This window comes from Gopherus flavomarginatus, chromosome 4, assembly GCF_025201925.1.
Source record: "Gopherus flavomarginatus isolate rGopFla2 chromosome 4, rGopFla2.mat.asm, whole genome shotgun sequence".
In the NCBI taxonomy this organism is placed as follows: Eukaryota; Metazoa; Chordata; order Testudines; family Testudinidae; genus Gopherus; species Gopherus flavomarginatus.
Window position 1 is genome coordinate 89667627 of NC_066620.1, and position 16739 is coordinate 89684365.

Genomic DNA, 16739 nt, shown 5'->3' on the forward strand with positions numbered 1-16739 from the left:
TATTTCTAATACAGAGATAACATTATAAACTACTTAAAAGCTGTGCTTGAGAACTCTTTAAAGGAGGAGTCTGCTGTTACATTTGACTCGTCATTGTGGCTTCAGTGATGGTGATTTATGATTCTGTAGGAGTTAGAGGACTGTTCAATTCTAGGGGATTGTGAACCCTGTTAGATGGAAATGGGAACAGTTAAATAGGAAAGGTTGTTTCCTCCCCCCCCCCCACCCCCAGCTGGGGAATTTAGGCTAAGGTACTGGAGGAGGGAAGCTTTTATGACTGTGCCTTTCTTTCTTGGAGTTGATTAAGGCAGAGGGTCTATTTTAAGTGCTTCCTGCTCTGGAGATACTTATTTTGGCACACAGTAGCGGTAGCTGCCCTGCCATTCATTGGGAATATGGAGGCCTGTGGAGAGAGGAAATCTGTTGCAAGAGTTTGGTCATCCAGTCTCTGTCTTAGTGAGCAAGGGGAGAACAGGAAGGAAGATAAAGGCCACATCCTCAGCTCTGCTTAAATCTGCTTTTTACCACCCATAGCAATTGAAGAAATGAGAGAGCCACCTAGGAGAAAGGAAATACGGCTGACTGTTAAACAGAATGCATAAACAGAGTGCCGCAATACCACCAATACCAATTCCAGGACAGACTGCTAAAAACCAGGGCACAAACCCCTAATTGGTTGAGAGTTTTAAACGTAAATTTTACCAACTAACTGCACCAAGTGCAAACTCCTCAGGTACTTTAACAGTCTTAACATGGAGTCACAGACAGTCCTTGGGTATTCCATCTGTCTTGACACGCAGCTGAGTCAATCTCTGTGACAGATGGTCCCTTATGCTGAGAATCACAGCAATAATCAGGTTACTCCTAATCCCAATGGACCAGTCACTTACCCCAGGTCAATTGTGCTTTAGATCTCACACCAAAGACAACATTTGTAAACTGTATGAAGTCCTACTAAATAGGGAAAGGAAACTAGAGTTATTTACAAGGATAAAGCAAGCAAATATAGGCTCTGTTTACATTGCAATTGGACACCCGTGGCTGGTTCATGCCAGCTGACTCAGGCTCGTTTGGCTGTTAATTGTGGTGCAGATGTTTGGGCTTGGGCTGGAGCCTGGGCTCTGGGACTCTCCCACCACAATTAATTAATTAATTAACACCACAGTTAAACAGCGCTGACTCAGGCTAAGGGGCTGTTTAATTGTGATGTAAATTAATTAATTGTGGTAGGTTTTTAACTGCTGTGTAGACATATCCACAGACACACAAATGAGTTAGTCCTAGATTTCAAAAGGTAATATAGGCTTCTATAATCAACAAGCTCTGTTTGTCCTTCAGGGCTAACCCAGGCTAAGCATGTATGGATCTCTTGCTTATACCTAGAAACACCTTGCCCCACAGAATCCAAGCAACATAGAGATCCTTAATTCCTTTGGTTTGAGGTTTTTATGCCCCTCCTGCCATATGTTCTCAGCTGCAAACTCAGCTGATGGAAGGAGTCCGCTTGTGTGACTGATCTTCATGAGGAGGAGAGCAAAACAAGAAATAGAGTCAACAGGACTAAAGATTTCTCATTCCAGATGTAGGGAGTTTCCAGTTGTAAGATCCAACCGTAGCCCACCTGGTATCAATAGGTCTCCGCCACTTTCAGGAGGGATGTAACAATTTCTGTAGAAGAGCATCTCTTCACAATAATTAATGTCTGTCTCCTATATGCAGTCACAGGGGCTCACAATACAACTGCTCAAGTGTTACATTACAATTTGGAACACAAATATTACAAATAAGATTAATGCATGCAGCAACTCCCAAGCATTCAATAATCTAAACAGTTTCTTGAAATTCTGACAATTTCACTTTCTTCTATGTATCACTCTCCATATTTGTGTCACAATTATTTTATCAATATTAACCCACAAGTGAGCCAGACAGATTCCAGCTATATATTTATCAGTGTCCACTTGAGACCCGGGGACCTTGGCATGAGCTGATGCCTGGTCTGCTAGCATCACACATTTCATTTAAGAATGAAACCAGTTTTCAATAATAGATTTATTAACACTGATACGATCAAAGATGTTCCTAGCTGCAGGGTTTTAGTTGTGACTGTATATTAAAGGTTACAAGGAAAAAGAGATACATCAAATAAAATAAAGTTATACTAGTTATGCAATCAAAGGGATTATGGTGAACCACTGCTGTTTTGATCTGTCATTAGACCAAAAAGTCCTTGCTTATGGACACCAAATAAAGTTGTTGCTTTCTTCCTCTGTTAGTCATATGCAAATGTTGCTGTTTCTAAAAATTAGTTGGCCTGATGGCCTGCAATTTTGTGTCAGTTATGCCTTCCACATTTTCAAAATTATTTAACTGTACAGTCGCCTTTACAATATGTTCCTTCTCTGAACTGGATAATCTCGTATTTGTGCTGGTGTTACACACGAGACATGTTCCACTACAGATACAATATATTAGTGCTTAGGGTAAAATGTATTCTTCTGAATGAGCTTATTCTAAAACCAGGTTACGTCAGAGCAATTGTGTTATAGTTCTATAAATCTGTAAGTATTTCCAGCAAGTGTTTACTTGCAAGAGGCCTCTGCTAGGTATTTGTGAGGGACAGCTCTTGTCCCATGTGTTCCCCATAAACAACAGCTTATATCGTAACTACAGAAGCCAGCCTCTGGTTTCCATTTTCACTGTTGCTTTGGTGTTCATCGTGGATGAAATTATTTTTGTAGGATCTATATAAATGAAACAAATTTTCATTTAACCTAGATCTATTTATCACAGGTACTTATATGGCCCCCATTTCAGTGGTCTCTGAGCACCTCACAGTCTTTAATGTATGTATCCTCACAACACCTTATTAAGTAGAGCAGTGCTATTGTCCTCATTTTACAGACAGAGAGCTGATCCACAGAGATGACTTGTCCAAGATCACACAGGAAGTATGTGGCAGAACTGGGAATGAACCCAGGTCTCCCAAGGATAGGCCTCTAACCAAAACACCATCCTTACTTTCAATTTAAGAAGTGATAGATAGGCCCTCTGGTGGCTTGCATCTGCATTCTGGTTTTACAAATACAGTTTGAAAGATGGCTTATCATACCAAATTGGACTGTGCTGTACAGTCTAGGGTGACCATATGAGAGACGTGAAATATTGGGTTGGGGCGGGGAGTGCCGGCAGAGCAACAAAAAAACCAAAAACAAACAAACAAAAAAAACACCCAAGAGCTGACAGCGGAGGAAAAAACAAAAGCAAAAAAAAAGAAAAAGAAAAAGAGCCACCGGAGCATAGGAAAAATTGATGGGGGCTGAGCACCCACCGGCAGCTCCAAGCCCCACCCCCCCACACCAGCTCGTCCTCGCTCTGCCTCCACCTCCCCGGAGCTGGCTGCTGCATCCTGCTTCTCCCCCCTCCCTCCAGCGCTTGCGCTGCCATACAGGTGATTAGCGCAAGCCTAAGAGGGAGAAATAAGGAGGAGGAATGCTGCGTGTTTGGGGAAGAGACAGGACCAGGGTGGGGATTTGGGGAGGGATCCAATGGGGGATAGAGGGGCGGAGTTGGGGTGGGGCCGGGATGGAGTTGGGACAGGTGGGCGTGAGCCCCCTCCGTCTGTGTGCCGGAGGGCAAAATATCGGGACAATTCACGTCCCGACCGAACATCCGTTGGGACGCGGGACAAACTAGTAAATATCGGGACGTCTGGTCATCCTAGTACAGTCTGATTGCCAAATGATTCTCAAAATGTTCAAAACCAGATTGTTCCTCTTTTTCCACACCAACTACGACATCTTAAAGAACCGCAGATACTATAAGGTAAGTAACTGTTCTGTCTTAATTGTGACACGCAAATCTGGAGGATAATATAGAGAAAGCGAAATCTGTAAAAGGTACTATGCCAGCCAGTTCAGAGTGGTGGGTCTGATTCTCTGGTACCTTGCACCTTGTCCATTTACGCTTGTTTGGTGTAAGATGCTACCAGATCAGAATTCATCACTCATTGCACTCAGTTTGCATAGGTTTCAAACGATTACATAAAGTGCAAACCAATTGAATTTCAAGCCTGGTGAGTTTAATCCATGTTCCCACCAGTCTTAGAAGGACTTCAATTTTAAGGACTGTCAGCCTTTGATGTTTGACTTTCTAGGAATTTCAAAGCAAGGTCTTGATCCAGCTTGCACTGAAGTTAGTGGAAGTTTTTCCATTTACTCTGATGGGAGCTGGAGTTGGCCCCAAGTGATTAGCAAATGTAGTGGTCTGAGCTATTTAGGTGTAAGACAGTGTTCAAGGGAAGATGTAACTTGCTGGATAGTTGTTAATTGACTGTGTTTCTGGTTTGGCTATCTGAAGTGTTTTGATTTCACAAAGCCGGTCTCCTTTGAGGAGCAATGTTGTTTGTCTAATTTCCCTTCTGGAATAAAACATACACTGGGTTTAATTGCTGTCTAGTCACTGGACTATGTAGGTGGCAAGATCAGGGAGGAAGGAAACTGGCACACATGGAAAGAAAACGTGAAAAATTAAGTGTGCTGCTTTATGCATAGCATAGGACTGTAGAAGCTTGGACAATTAGTGAGGTTACAGGTCTTATTCTGCCCTTCTGCAGTGTCAGAGCAGTAGCTCTGACCAAGTGATCACGCTAATTACGGCAGGAAGGAACATGTAGAGATTAAAAGAAAAACTATAGGGAGTTTTTGTTTTTTAATCAATATTTACATTAAACTATTTGGTGGTTACCAGGCAGAATATTGGGGAAAGTACAAAAATAACACTGAGTCTGACAGTCTGAGCATCAAATTTAGTGACTGATCAGGAGCATATAACCTACACTAAAAACAACATTTTATACACAGAGTGCTGTGCTCTCCCTGTGTAATCGAGGGCTCTGCTTCCTTTCAGGCGAGGAGCCCCAACCCTTATATAATAGTAATAGTCCGTACTCAAGCAAGTAGTTAAACTGAAATCAGCGGGATTAGTGTGAGGATTTGCAAGACTGGGCCTCCATATTATATTTTCTGAGCTCCTGGAAAGTTCCTGTATCTACTGTTCTCCCCTTTCTTTAGCAGTTACTTTTTGCATAGGTAATTATTTGGGCTGTGAATGCTGGTGTGGTTCTCTCTCTGAATCATTGTATGTCTACTTGTATACCAGTAGTAGAATTGCTCATGGATATGTACAAACTATTGTTGGCATCAGGGCCGGAGAACACTTTTGTGCCCCCGAGAGTAGCTTAGCTGGCTAACCAGTGGAGTGGGGAAAAAATGGCACAGTGGAGTGGTGCGCCCCAGGAAGCTGGCTCCCAGGGTAACTGCCCTCCTGGCCTGCCCCTAAAACTGGCCCTGGTTGATTTCAGTAACACACCATTGAGGCTTCTCACAGCATATAAAATCTCTTTGTTTTGGGAACTCTGAACTCATTGAAAGAGTCTGCTAATCTCTTAAACAGAAAACTGCTGGTAACCACGGGCCAAATCCTCATTAAATGTAAATAAGACTTAGCACCATCTAAGTGAATGCAGCTATGCTGATTTACACTAACTGAGAATCTGCCCTTGATCTTTCATGTATTCGTGCTGCTCATTTAACATGTTTGTGGTAAATCCCTTAGCATGTTCTAATGTTTTAAAACCCAAAATGGATTAGGTGATCTCTGACTAAGTAATGTATTTAATAAATGTTATCGACTTTTGCTTTCTTTAGATGAGTGAAAATGACTGCAATGATCCCCCCCAGTACTGGACAATTCATGGACTATGGTAAGAATTTAAAACAAATCCTTTTAATTTCAAATTAGAGAAAAATGCCATGTTGATCTAAATTCAGTGCTGGTGTAAGCGGGTACAGCTTCATTGACTTCAATTGTAAGGGCCTGATTCTCCTCCTATTTACACCAGTGTAAATCAGAAATAACTTCATTGGAGGCAGTGCTGTAAAATGAGTTTGAGAGAGAGAAGAATCAGGCTCTTAGACTTGGGGAGGGGGGGGTCAATGGATCTGTACCCACTTAAAGCAGCTCTGAATCTTGTCTATATCCTTATAAAAAAGGACACAATTGTGCTTCTCTGCTATGGGATTTTAAGTCTGAAAGAGCTGTGGGGCAAAATTCTGGATCCATAGAAGCTTATGGCAAAACTCCTATTGATTTCAGTGGAACAGGATTTCACCCATGGTGTGTGATTTCATCATAGGACTGGAAGCCAGTGTGGGCCCTAATCCTATCTCTGGCATTGACTCCTGCAGTAGTTTTGGGTAAATAACTCAATAATTTTATTTTTAATCTGTAGAATGGGGATGATAGTATTTAGGCATGGCAGGGATTAGTTATTTGATTCTAGCCAAGACTTTGAAGAAGACAATATTCATATTATGTTACCCTGGGTTCTTTCAACCCAAAGCTCTTGGTAACTTTACTCTGTGCAAGGAGGTGTCAGGAAATAAATCAGGGGAGACACGGTCGTCCGATGGATAGATGGCTGGCACAAACAGGACAACACAAGAGTGCTTTCACTTAAAGCTAAACCTTACCAGTCTCAAGCACTTACACACTTCCACAACAAGTTAGTAAAACACCCTCAACTCTTGATAATTACCAAAGCTGAGTGTGGCTTTCAAGTGATACAACGGCAGCCCTTCTGCCACTGGAAAACAGAAGATGCATCCAGAGGGAGAGGCCAGTCCCAAAACGAGTCCCCCCATCTCAAACTTTTTCCCCTTATTTATACATTAGTAATTAAAGAAACCTTATTAAGTAAGCAGTTTTAATGATCGAGCAAGAAGTTCCTTCTGATTATTGATTAGCCAGGTGTGGGTCTTTCCAGAGCCTGCAGCCTTGAGACCCCAATAGACATTCCTGAGGGTACGTCCTGCTCTTTTCAAATGCATGTATCAGCAACTTTAACACAATTCTTATCAGGAAGGATGGGGGCCAAGCTGCCCTTTCGGTGGCACCCTAAACTCCCCTCCTCTCCTGCCTTGGTCAAGCTGAGACTTGCTTTTAACAGCTTGCTGACTAGGCTGTCTTTAACAGTAAGCTATAGTGGTTTCAGGCACTTTACTGGTTTGCCAAAGTCTCCCCGTACATGTGTCATAAGGATTAATATGCAGACTTTCAGCAACTGTAAACAGCTCCAAACTGTGGTCTGTAATCCAACTAAAAACATCACCAGACTTGATACAGAATGTAACTTCTCTAAAATTTGTCTTATCAGTTTTATTTCTGCTTTCATTACAAATTTACCCAGTAATATGCATATTAAAATGCCTAATTATAGTGTGTTTCTCCTTGAGTTGCTTGATCTTATAGTTTTATGTAGGCATTTTCAGTAGCATAGGTCACAGAGGTTTAATAGCATGACATATGACTTCAAATTTTGATAATAAAGACACATCAATTTAAGATATGTTTTCCTCTTTTCCATTTACCTATGGAAAGGAAATTATGAGAAACTTCTGAAGTGTTTCTAATCTGAAAAATGACTTTGTTAACACGGGATTGAGGGTTACAAGTTTGTTGTGTCCAAACAATTTCTTTATTAAATGTGCTCATTTTACAAGTATAAATGTTGTTTTCTATCAGCCCTACAAATTCACTTGGGTTCTGAAGGCCTGATTGTCTACTCATGTAAATCAGCTCAAGTCAATGGATTTACATGAGTGTAAAACCAGTGCAACATGAGAATCAGGCACTGAAAGTCAAGATAGGTTTTTTCCTTCTCCAATAATAAAAGTCCCACAGGTCTTAGTATACAATGCTGATGATGATGCATCCAAAAGGAAGACTTCAGTTCATTCTCTCTTCTTAGTTCTGTTGGCTCTGCAGAGCTAGACACAATAATAATAAATGATACTTTTGTCCGCTGATCTGACTTTGAATACACACAGGGAGCAGATCTGAGGAGGGAGAAATTATCATGTTTTCCACAGGCAGTTTTCAGAGCAAAATCCCATTTATCACTGAATCTGTGCCTTTGCAGATTCAAGTCAGACCTCTGACTTACTAGGATTTTTAGTTTTTGTGCTAGTGGGTGCTCCACTGATCTGCTCTGTCTTATGAATGTGTAGCGTATTGATATATAAGAACTCTGCTCTAGCCAGAGACCAAAGTTGTATAGTTCAATACACTGCTGACTTATGATCTCACATGCTTGGTGATCATGTGCGGGCACACAAATCAAATTGCAGAATAAGCTTTTTAAAAAAAGTCTGTTTCCAAAGTTGTTAATGTAAAGGTACAACTTCCTCTTTTTCTGAGTTCAGAGTACTTGTTAGTGTCTCATGACTGAATGTGGCCTCAGGAGTCTAAACATGTTACAAAAAACTCATAGAAACTTGTGAAAAACGTGTTTCAAAGAAAACAACTGGCTGAAATCTATGTGAAGATGTAGAGACTTTTCATAAAAAAAATAAGTAATTGGTAGCCCATCCTCTCTAAAACTGTCAACAGCATTACAACTAGGTTCCAAGGGAGTTGGAATTTGTATGGGTCTGGGGAATCGTAAATTGAGTGACTCAGTTAGGGTGGAATTGACTTCACTGGAGAGGGCCCAGACAAAGTCCTCCACACCACTCAGGCACTTTATGCATAGCTAAAGTGGTGTGAAGGGCACGACAGGGTCCTCTGCACTTAGAAGAGTTCAGCCACAATTAGCACGTAATGAATTTTAATGCGTTTGTGATGGTTAAAATGCTGTAGAGATTGACTTGGGTTTCTTGGATTTTTAAACTCAAATTTCAAAGCTATAATCTTGTAACTTTGAAATGTAGCTCCGTGACATGACTTTTTTTCCACCCAGTACCTAATAGTGGGCATTCTGTTTTCATTTGTATATTTCTTCCCTAGGCCCGATAAAGTAGACGAATGTAATAGAACATGGCACTTCAATGTGACTGAGATTAAGGTAATTTAATTTATTTAAATTAAAATGTTAATTATGAGCAGGATTGAACACAATTGCCTTTTCAAATCCCAAATATATATAACTTCATAGCATATCACTTCTAATTTAATTTGAAATCTGAGATGGTTATGCTTTTAAAAATTCCCATTCCAACATTCATTAGATGCTTTATTCCCTTATTCTACGTCTCTGGGTACGTCTACACTACAGGATTATTCCGATTTTACATAAACCGGTTTTGTAAAACAGAGTGTATAAAGTCGAGTGCACGCGGCCACACAAAGCGCAATAATTCGGTGTTGTGCATCCATGTACCAAGGCTAGCGTCGATTTCTGGAGCGTTGCACTGTGGATAGCTATCCCGTAGCTGTCCCATAGTTCCCGCAGTCGCCCCCGCCCATTGGAATTCTGGGTTGAGATCCCAATGCATGATGGTGCAAAAACAGTGTCGCGAGTGATTCTGGGTAAATGTCGTCACTCATTCCTTCGTCCGTGAAAGCAACGGCAGACAATCATTTTGCGCCCTTTTCCCCTGGATTACCCTGGTAGATGCCATAGCATGGCAACCATGGAGCCCGTTTTGCCTTTTGTCACTGTCACCGTATGTGTACTGGATGCCGCTGACAGAGGCGGTACTGCAGTGCTACACAGCAGCATTCATTTGCCTTTGCAAGGTAGCAGAGACGGTTACCAGTCGTTCTGTACCGTCTGCTGTGCCATTGTAAATTGGCGATGAGATGACGGTTATCAGTCGTTCTGTACCGTCTGCTGCTGTCATGGGTGCTCCTGGCTGACCTTTGCTGAGGTCAGCTGGGGGCGCAAAGACAAAAATGGGAATGACTCCCCGGGTCATTCCCTCCTTTATGTTGTATCTAAAAATAGAGTCAGTCCTGCCTAGAATATGGGGCAAGTGTACTAGAAAAGCAGTGTATCAGAGAACCAGAGAGCACAGCCTCTCCGTGTCAGATCCCACAGAAATGATGTCTGCATGCCATTCTAGGGGATGTCCCTGCAACAACCCCACCCGTTGTTTCCCTCCTCCTCCAACCCTCCCGGGCTACTGTTGCAGGGTCCTCCCATTTGTGTGATGAAGTAATAAAGAACGCAGGAATAAGAAGCACTGACTTTTTAGTGAGATAAAATGACGGGGAGGCAGCCTCCAGCTGCTATGATAGTCCAGGCAGGACATTAAATGGTGGAGGAGAGAGGAGCACAGCATCCTGCTGCTATGATAGTCCAGGCAGTACAAAATCTTTTCTTTAGATATGAAAGGGGGGGGGCTGATGGAGTTCAGCCCCCAGTTGCTATGATGAGGACGGTTACCAGCCGTTCTGTACCATCTGCCGGGAATAACCGGGAGTCATTCCTATTTTTACCCAGGCGCCCCCGGCCGACCTCACCTGAGGCCAGCCAGGAGCACTCATGGGCTGATGACTAGGATGGCTACCAGTCCTACTGCACTGTACCATCTGCCACCGGGGAAGGGAGGGGAGAGGATGCTGCTGTTCATTTCCCCAGCACCGTGTCTACCAGCAGCATGCAGTAGACATATGGTGATATTAAAAAAAGTCAAGAAACAATTTTTTTCCCTTTTCTTTCACGGGGTGGGGGGAGGGGGAGTAAATTGACGAGATATACCCTGAACCACCCTGGACAATGTGTTTGACCCTACAGGCATTGGGAGCTCAGCCAAGAATGCAAATACTTTTTGGGGACTGGGGGATAGCTGGAGTCCTCAGTCCCCCCTCCCTTCCTCCATGAGCGTCCATTTGATTCTTTGGCTTTCCGTTACGCTTGTCACACAGCACTATGCTATGGACTCTGTATCATAGCCTGGAGATTTTTTTCAAATGCTTTGGCATTTCGTCTTCTGTAACGGAGCTCTGATAGAATAGATTTGTCTCCCCATACTGCGATCAGATCCAGTATCTCCCGTATGATCCATGCTGGAGCTCTTTTTGGATTTGGGATTGAATCGCCACCTGTGCTGATCAGAGCTCCACGCTGGGCAAACAGGAAATGCAATTCAAAAGTTCGCGGGGCTTTTCCTGTCTACCTGGCCAGTGCATCTGAGTTCAAATTGCTTTCCAGAGCGGTCACAGTGGTGCACTGTGGGATACCGCCCAGAGGCCAATACCAACGATTTGCAGCCACACTAACCCTAATCCGATATGGTAATACCGATTTCAGTGCTACTCCTGTCGTTGGGGAGGAGTACAGAAATCGGTTTAAAGAGCTCTTTATATCGATATAAAGGGCTTTGTTGTGTGGACGAATGCAGCGTTAAATTGGTTTAACGCTGCTAAAATCGGTATAAACGTGTAGTGTAGACCAGGCCTCTATGAAGTTCAACATCTCCTTCAAATCACCAATGGTTTTGTATACACACATGGCTCGAGTCATTCCCTAGTCTTTTCAAGTAGAAACTGATAGAACTGGCTCTGGGCCTCCTGGGGCAAAAAGTCTTTCTGGAGGGGAGGGTTAGCGTGACCAGACAACAAGTGTGAAAAATTGGGACGGGGGTGGGGGGGTAATAGGATCCTATATAAGAAAAAGACCCAAAGATCGGGACTGTCCCTATAAAATTGGGATATCTGGTCACCCTAGGGAGGGTACAACTAGTGCACTCCTTGCAACTTCTGTGCTGCTGGTCAGCCCGGCACCTGGGAGTGCATTTTTCACATAGCATCCAGTAGTAGGACTCCTGTTGAGCATCATCTTTTATTTAAAGCTGTTCCCCTGATGGAACCAATAAGGGAAGTGAAAGCAGTGGTGGCTGCAGCCTGTCCTTTCCAGGAAGTGACGTGCATCTGCAGGCAGGGGTGCAAGGAATGCAAATTAAGGAGAGCTGAACAGTAAGCTCTATGATGAATTTGACTTCTTTCAAACCATAAAGAATGGAAAAGTCCATTTATCACTCAAACATTGCTTTATAATACAGGGTGGGGGATTAAAGACTGGGGATGAGTAAGACAGGAACTGTACAATTTAAGAGGATTTCTGTAGGGTTGCAGAAATTAATCAGTTAATTAAACAGTTACAGAAATGTATCGGATTTCAAAAAAAGGAAATATTTTTGTAGTGTTTCAAAATCTAATTGTACATTTGCATCTGAAATAGCCATAAGGATACATTTTCACCATATCAGGGCACAAAACCTCTTACTCACCTAGCAATAATTTTTTTTCACCTATATAACAGGTTTCAGCCAAGAATCTCCAAGAAGACTGGCAATGTTTTGAAAATGTATCAATTTATGTATATTGAGTATGAAATTGCTTTTCAGCTTCACAGGGTAGATACATATTTTTAATTTCTAGGATCTCTTGCCAGACATGAGACACTACTGGCCTGATGTACTCCATTCATCTCCTAATCGCACCCAGTTCTGGTGAGTTCAAGCTACAATGGAAAATCATTTTGGATGTATCTTATAGTCTTTCTAAATGACTATCTGAAGGAACATTTGGTACCAGGCTTTAGATGCTTGCTGGAGTTGCATCAGAAACCTTGGAATAACAACTTTAGAAATGATTCTGCATTTTCCTTCTGTATTTCTTATGCTTCATCAATATTAATATTTACATGGAAGCAGGATCTCTGGCCTCGGTCTTCCAAAGGATTACCTGTGTAGATCCTTACACCACCAATGTGTGTACCAAGAACTACAGTGAGACTCAGTGCAGTCATCTAGACCTAGTAAGTGTCATATACAGACCTCTTGTAGATGTATCACACATTCCTATAGGACTGGTAAAATGGCACACATTTAGAGATGGAAGGAGAGAGTGAAGTTCCTCATACAAGAAGTATATGAAGGTGCAGAGAGCTACCAATCAAGAACCCATGATTTCTTGTCAAACAAACTTGATATTGTTCTTTGAGATTACAAATTTGGTTGACAAAGGCAATCGTGTTGATATCCTACACATATACTTCTGTAAGGCATTTTGATGTAGCACCACACAATATCCTGAGGTTTTTGTTTGTTTTTTTTCTTAAAGGCACTATACAAAAATCAGTGCAGCCCATATTGGATTGATTTAAAAACTGGTTAACTGATAGATCTTAAAAAAAAAAAAAAGAAAGAAAACGTAAATGGGAGTCATCATCCAACATTGGTGTTTCTAGTGGTGTCCCACAGGGACCTGTTCTTTCCCCAGCACTATTCATTATCTTTATCAATAATCTGGAAATAAATATAAAATCAGTACTGCTAAGATTTACAGATGGCCCACAAATTGGTGAAGCAGTAAATAATGATAAAGATAGATTTGATCCAGATTCCTCTGTAGAATTTATTGTAAACTGTCCTCACTTAACAACATGCATTTTAGTACAGCTAAACAGAAGGGCATACCTCTGGGAATCAAGACTGTAGGTCACATTTATAGGATGGAAGACTGTGTTTTGGAAAGCAGGACTGCAGTGTGGGGTCCAATATTAGTAAGAGGATAAACATGATTCTTACTGTGTATGGTATTCTGCAAGGTCTTTGGTGTTTGCAGTAGGTTAAGCTTGTTACCATGGTTTCCATGTCTCCTCTGTGTTCAGTCAAAGAAGGGAAGATAAAAACTGTTTTCTTTTTTTGTCCCATTGCAAATGTATTAATTCCTCATATCTGCTTGATATATGCTTGAAGTTCTGACTCACTAGAGAAATTGTAAGTCTGTCTCACACAATGGGTTCCTTATATAGATGTGAAAAGGAGACAGAGCATGCCTGTGAATGAAGAGTCTTTCCTGCCCAAAACCTCAATCCAAAAAGTTGATGAACTTATTCAGTATTTTATTAGATTCTCCCAACTGCTGAGTTAAAATCCTTCACTGACTTAGTATCAGAGGGGTAGCTGTGTTAGTCTGTATCCACAAAAATAATGAGGAGTCTGGTGGTACCTTAAAGACTAACAGATTTATTGGGGCATAAGCTTTTGTGGGTAAAAAATCCACTTCTTCAGGAGACTCCATGCATCTGAAGAAGTGGATTTTTTACCCATGAAAGCTTATGCCCAAATAAATCTGTTAGTCTTTAAGGTGTCACCGAACTCCTCATTGTTTCACTGACTTCGTTTCTGAGGTGCTTTTCATTAGGATTGGGTGGGTTATCTCCACCTAGAGGACTGAAAATTCTCTGGGGCAGTATCATAAAGCAGGGAGGGAGAATGGCTGTCCTTTTGACCCTGCCTTCTCCCTACACAGAGCCCAATCCCCGCATAATCCCAGGGTGAGAGAAACATGTCACAGAACAGGCACTTCCTATACCCTGATCAGCTGCTTTTTACTCTACTTTGCTCATCTAAACAATTGGGAGCTTTTGGCCTGAAGAGTGTATATAGGAGCTTCTGTTTTTTTCCTGAGGGGGAAAGTCAAGATATGATGTCATGGTAGTGGACAGCAGATCTTGATAAACACAAGTGAAATATTTTCATACGAGTTTGTTGCTAAAAAAAAAAGACTGATCAAAATGAAAAAAAAAATCCTTGAAAACTTTGAATCTACTCTAGTCCATATATCATCATGACTATTGATTCCATTTAGCATTTCTGACTCAAAGGCTAGCCAATAGCAGTCTTGCCAGAAGTTGAAATAACCTGGGGTTACCAGCAGTATAAAAGCAATATGGCAGTTGGTTTAGGTATGTTTTATTTTTTTTCTGTGACCAGTATTTGTTGACTGTGAGAAATGCTTCCCTTTAATACTGGGAGCTGTTTAATAAGGGACAGTGTTGCCTTAAATGTGGCTCTAATTACAGATTTTATGAACCTACAAGCTTTTAGCAAACCTAACACTGCTGAAATGCTTCAACATTTTTTACTTCAGTTAAAATAGTTCTTATGAAACAAATAAGCAGTCCTTGTAAATATTCCTTTTTAGAGTATAAAACCTTGAAAGTTCAGCATGAAGAACCTAAAAGTGAAACGGACTACATAGATTTTCATTGTTGAAAGCTAAATGAAAAAATTATATTAAAGAGCATACAAAGTGACAAGTAAATGATTTTTAAAAATGCCTCCACTTAAGAATCTAAGATCTTAGTATTATAGGAAAGAGAAATGTATGTATTCTACAATTCATGATTTTTAAATTGAAAGTGTCCCTTGTGGAGTAATTGTTTAGGAGGAAATTCTTGAAAAGATTGTTCATCCCAAACCCATAAGGTTGTAGGCTGAACCCAAATGTGTACAGCACAGAAGAAAGAATCAACAGACCTGGCAACTATCTGCATCTAATCCCCTTCGAGTACTGCAAGTTATGGACAGTTGTGGGTTGCCGCTCCTCATTATTCCTCCACAATATCCATATGCCAGTGAGCCACTGCATTTGTTTAGTTCTCAGACCCACCTGATACGACTCTAGCTTTGTCCATCACACACACTCAGGCTTCAGTGCTCCTGCAAAGTGGAACAGAGCTCTGCAATGCTGATTGGGAGAAAGTGACACACCATCTTCCCTCTACAATGGTGAGCACAACTATTTTTGCTGAATTGTGGGCATTCTGCAGCTCTGCGTAGTGCAGAGGCAGAATTACTCATGTCAGCACAAGGTCAAAAGTGATGTAGCAGGGCAGGTTGCATAAGTGAGTGCTCCTGCTTGCCCATTAGGAGATGGAAATCAAAAGAAGGAACTGCCTAGCTGTGCACTCCCATTGAATGCTGAGCATTTGAGCTCATATCTCCTCAGACACACCTGTTGTGCACTAATGCCTTGCCTCTGTTTTTCCCCCATGCTGCTGAGGGTCAGATAGATCCACAAGAAGTTTGTTTGTTTATTTACTCATTTCTGCTCATACTGAGGACTGTCTTGCATCCATACTCGTCACAAACATGAGCTTGTGCTCAAGTGCGGTGACCTTGCCTTTCTTGCTGTTTGCCACATAAGCACTTTGAAAAATCAAGGCCTTTCTGAGCATTAGACAAGAAAGAAATTGGTCTTTTATTTTTCACTAGGAATTTCTGCAGTTTCCATAGTTTTCTTAGTTGTGTTTTGTGTTAAGTGGAAGGGGTGAAGGTAAAATGCCACATTCCTATACCCAACAGTTAGAAATAATGGATTATTTCTACATCTTTTCTCTTCTTTCATGTAGTTGTGCTGTGCAGAACAGGTAGCTTCTCTTTAGAAAGGGTTATCTTAATTTTATTGTTAAAAGCTGGGGTGAGCACCCCCTCCTGGACACTCACCAGGCTGTAGTGAACCCAAACTTTGAGTCCCATGAGTTCTTACTTGGCTGGGCAGAGCTCTGGGCCTCTTGGCAGTGGAGACACTACAGGCCCTAAAACTATCAGCAGTTCTCCCAAGCAGCTGCTGCATGCTCCTAAAGTTCCACCAAAGCTGCAGATCCTCCGGTTTGTAGTTTGATATGGATACATACAGGTATACTCTGATCTGTCACATTTGTATTAACTCTAAAGAAACAACGCTACAGATTCCACACCTGCATCTTTCACAATAAATATGCCTTGAGATATAGCTGAATCTCCTGCTTTTTATGTGTTAGTCCACTGACAAAGCAGAGTATGGCTTTTATGTATTTATTTATTTGCATTCTTAGATACTGATAGGCTTGACATTATAGTAAGGAGCCAAGTTTTAGGACATCTTCATTGTTTTTAAAATTCAATTTGATGCATGGCCTGCTACCATAGTATACAAGACCTCACTAAAGTTTATACTAAAAGAAATTTAGAAATGTTAACACTTGAGGCAAATTCTCACAGTTTAACTTTCTGAACATGACTCATTTCTTATAATACAACATTTTTTATCACACCAGTATGACTAAATTTTGTCAAGCCCTAACTAACTTGAGTATGTTCTGCTTATCTAAGTTAGCCCAC

At 41.4% G+C, this 16739-nt stretch overlaps 1 protein-coding gene across 1 annotated transcript in view; it reads left to right on the forward strand.

The window, feature by feature from the left end:
- RNASET2 (ribonuclease T2) overlaps positions 1–16739 on the forward strand; it is a 43909-nt gene that overhangs the window by 13785 nt on the left and 13385 nt on the right. The window contains exons 4-6 of the mRNA XM_050949185.1: positions 5709–5764; positions 8848–8905; positions 12226–12296. Of these exons, the coding sequence (XP_050805142.1) occupies positions 5709–5764; positions 8848–8905; positions 12226–12296 (185 nt within the window). The remainder of the gene's footprint in view (positions 1–5708; positions 5765–8847; positions 8906–12225; positions 12297–16739) is intronic.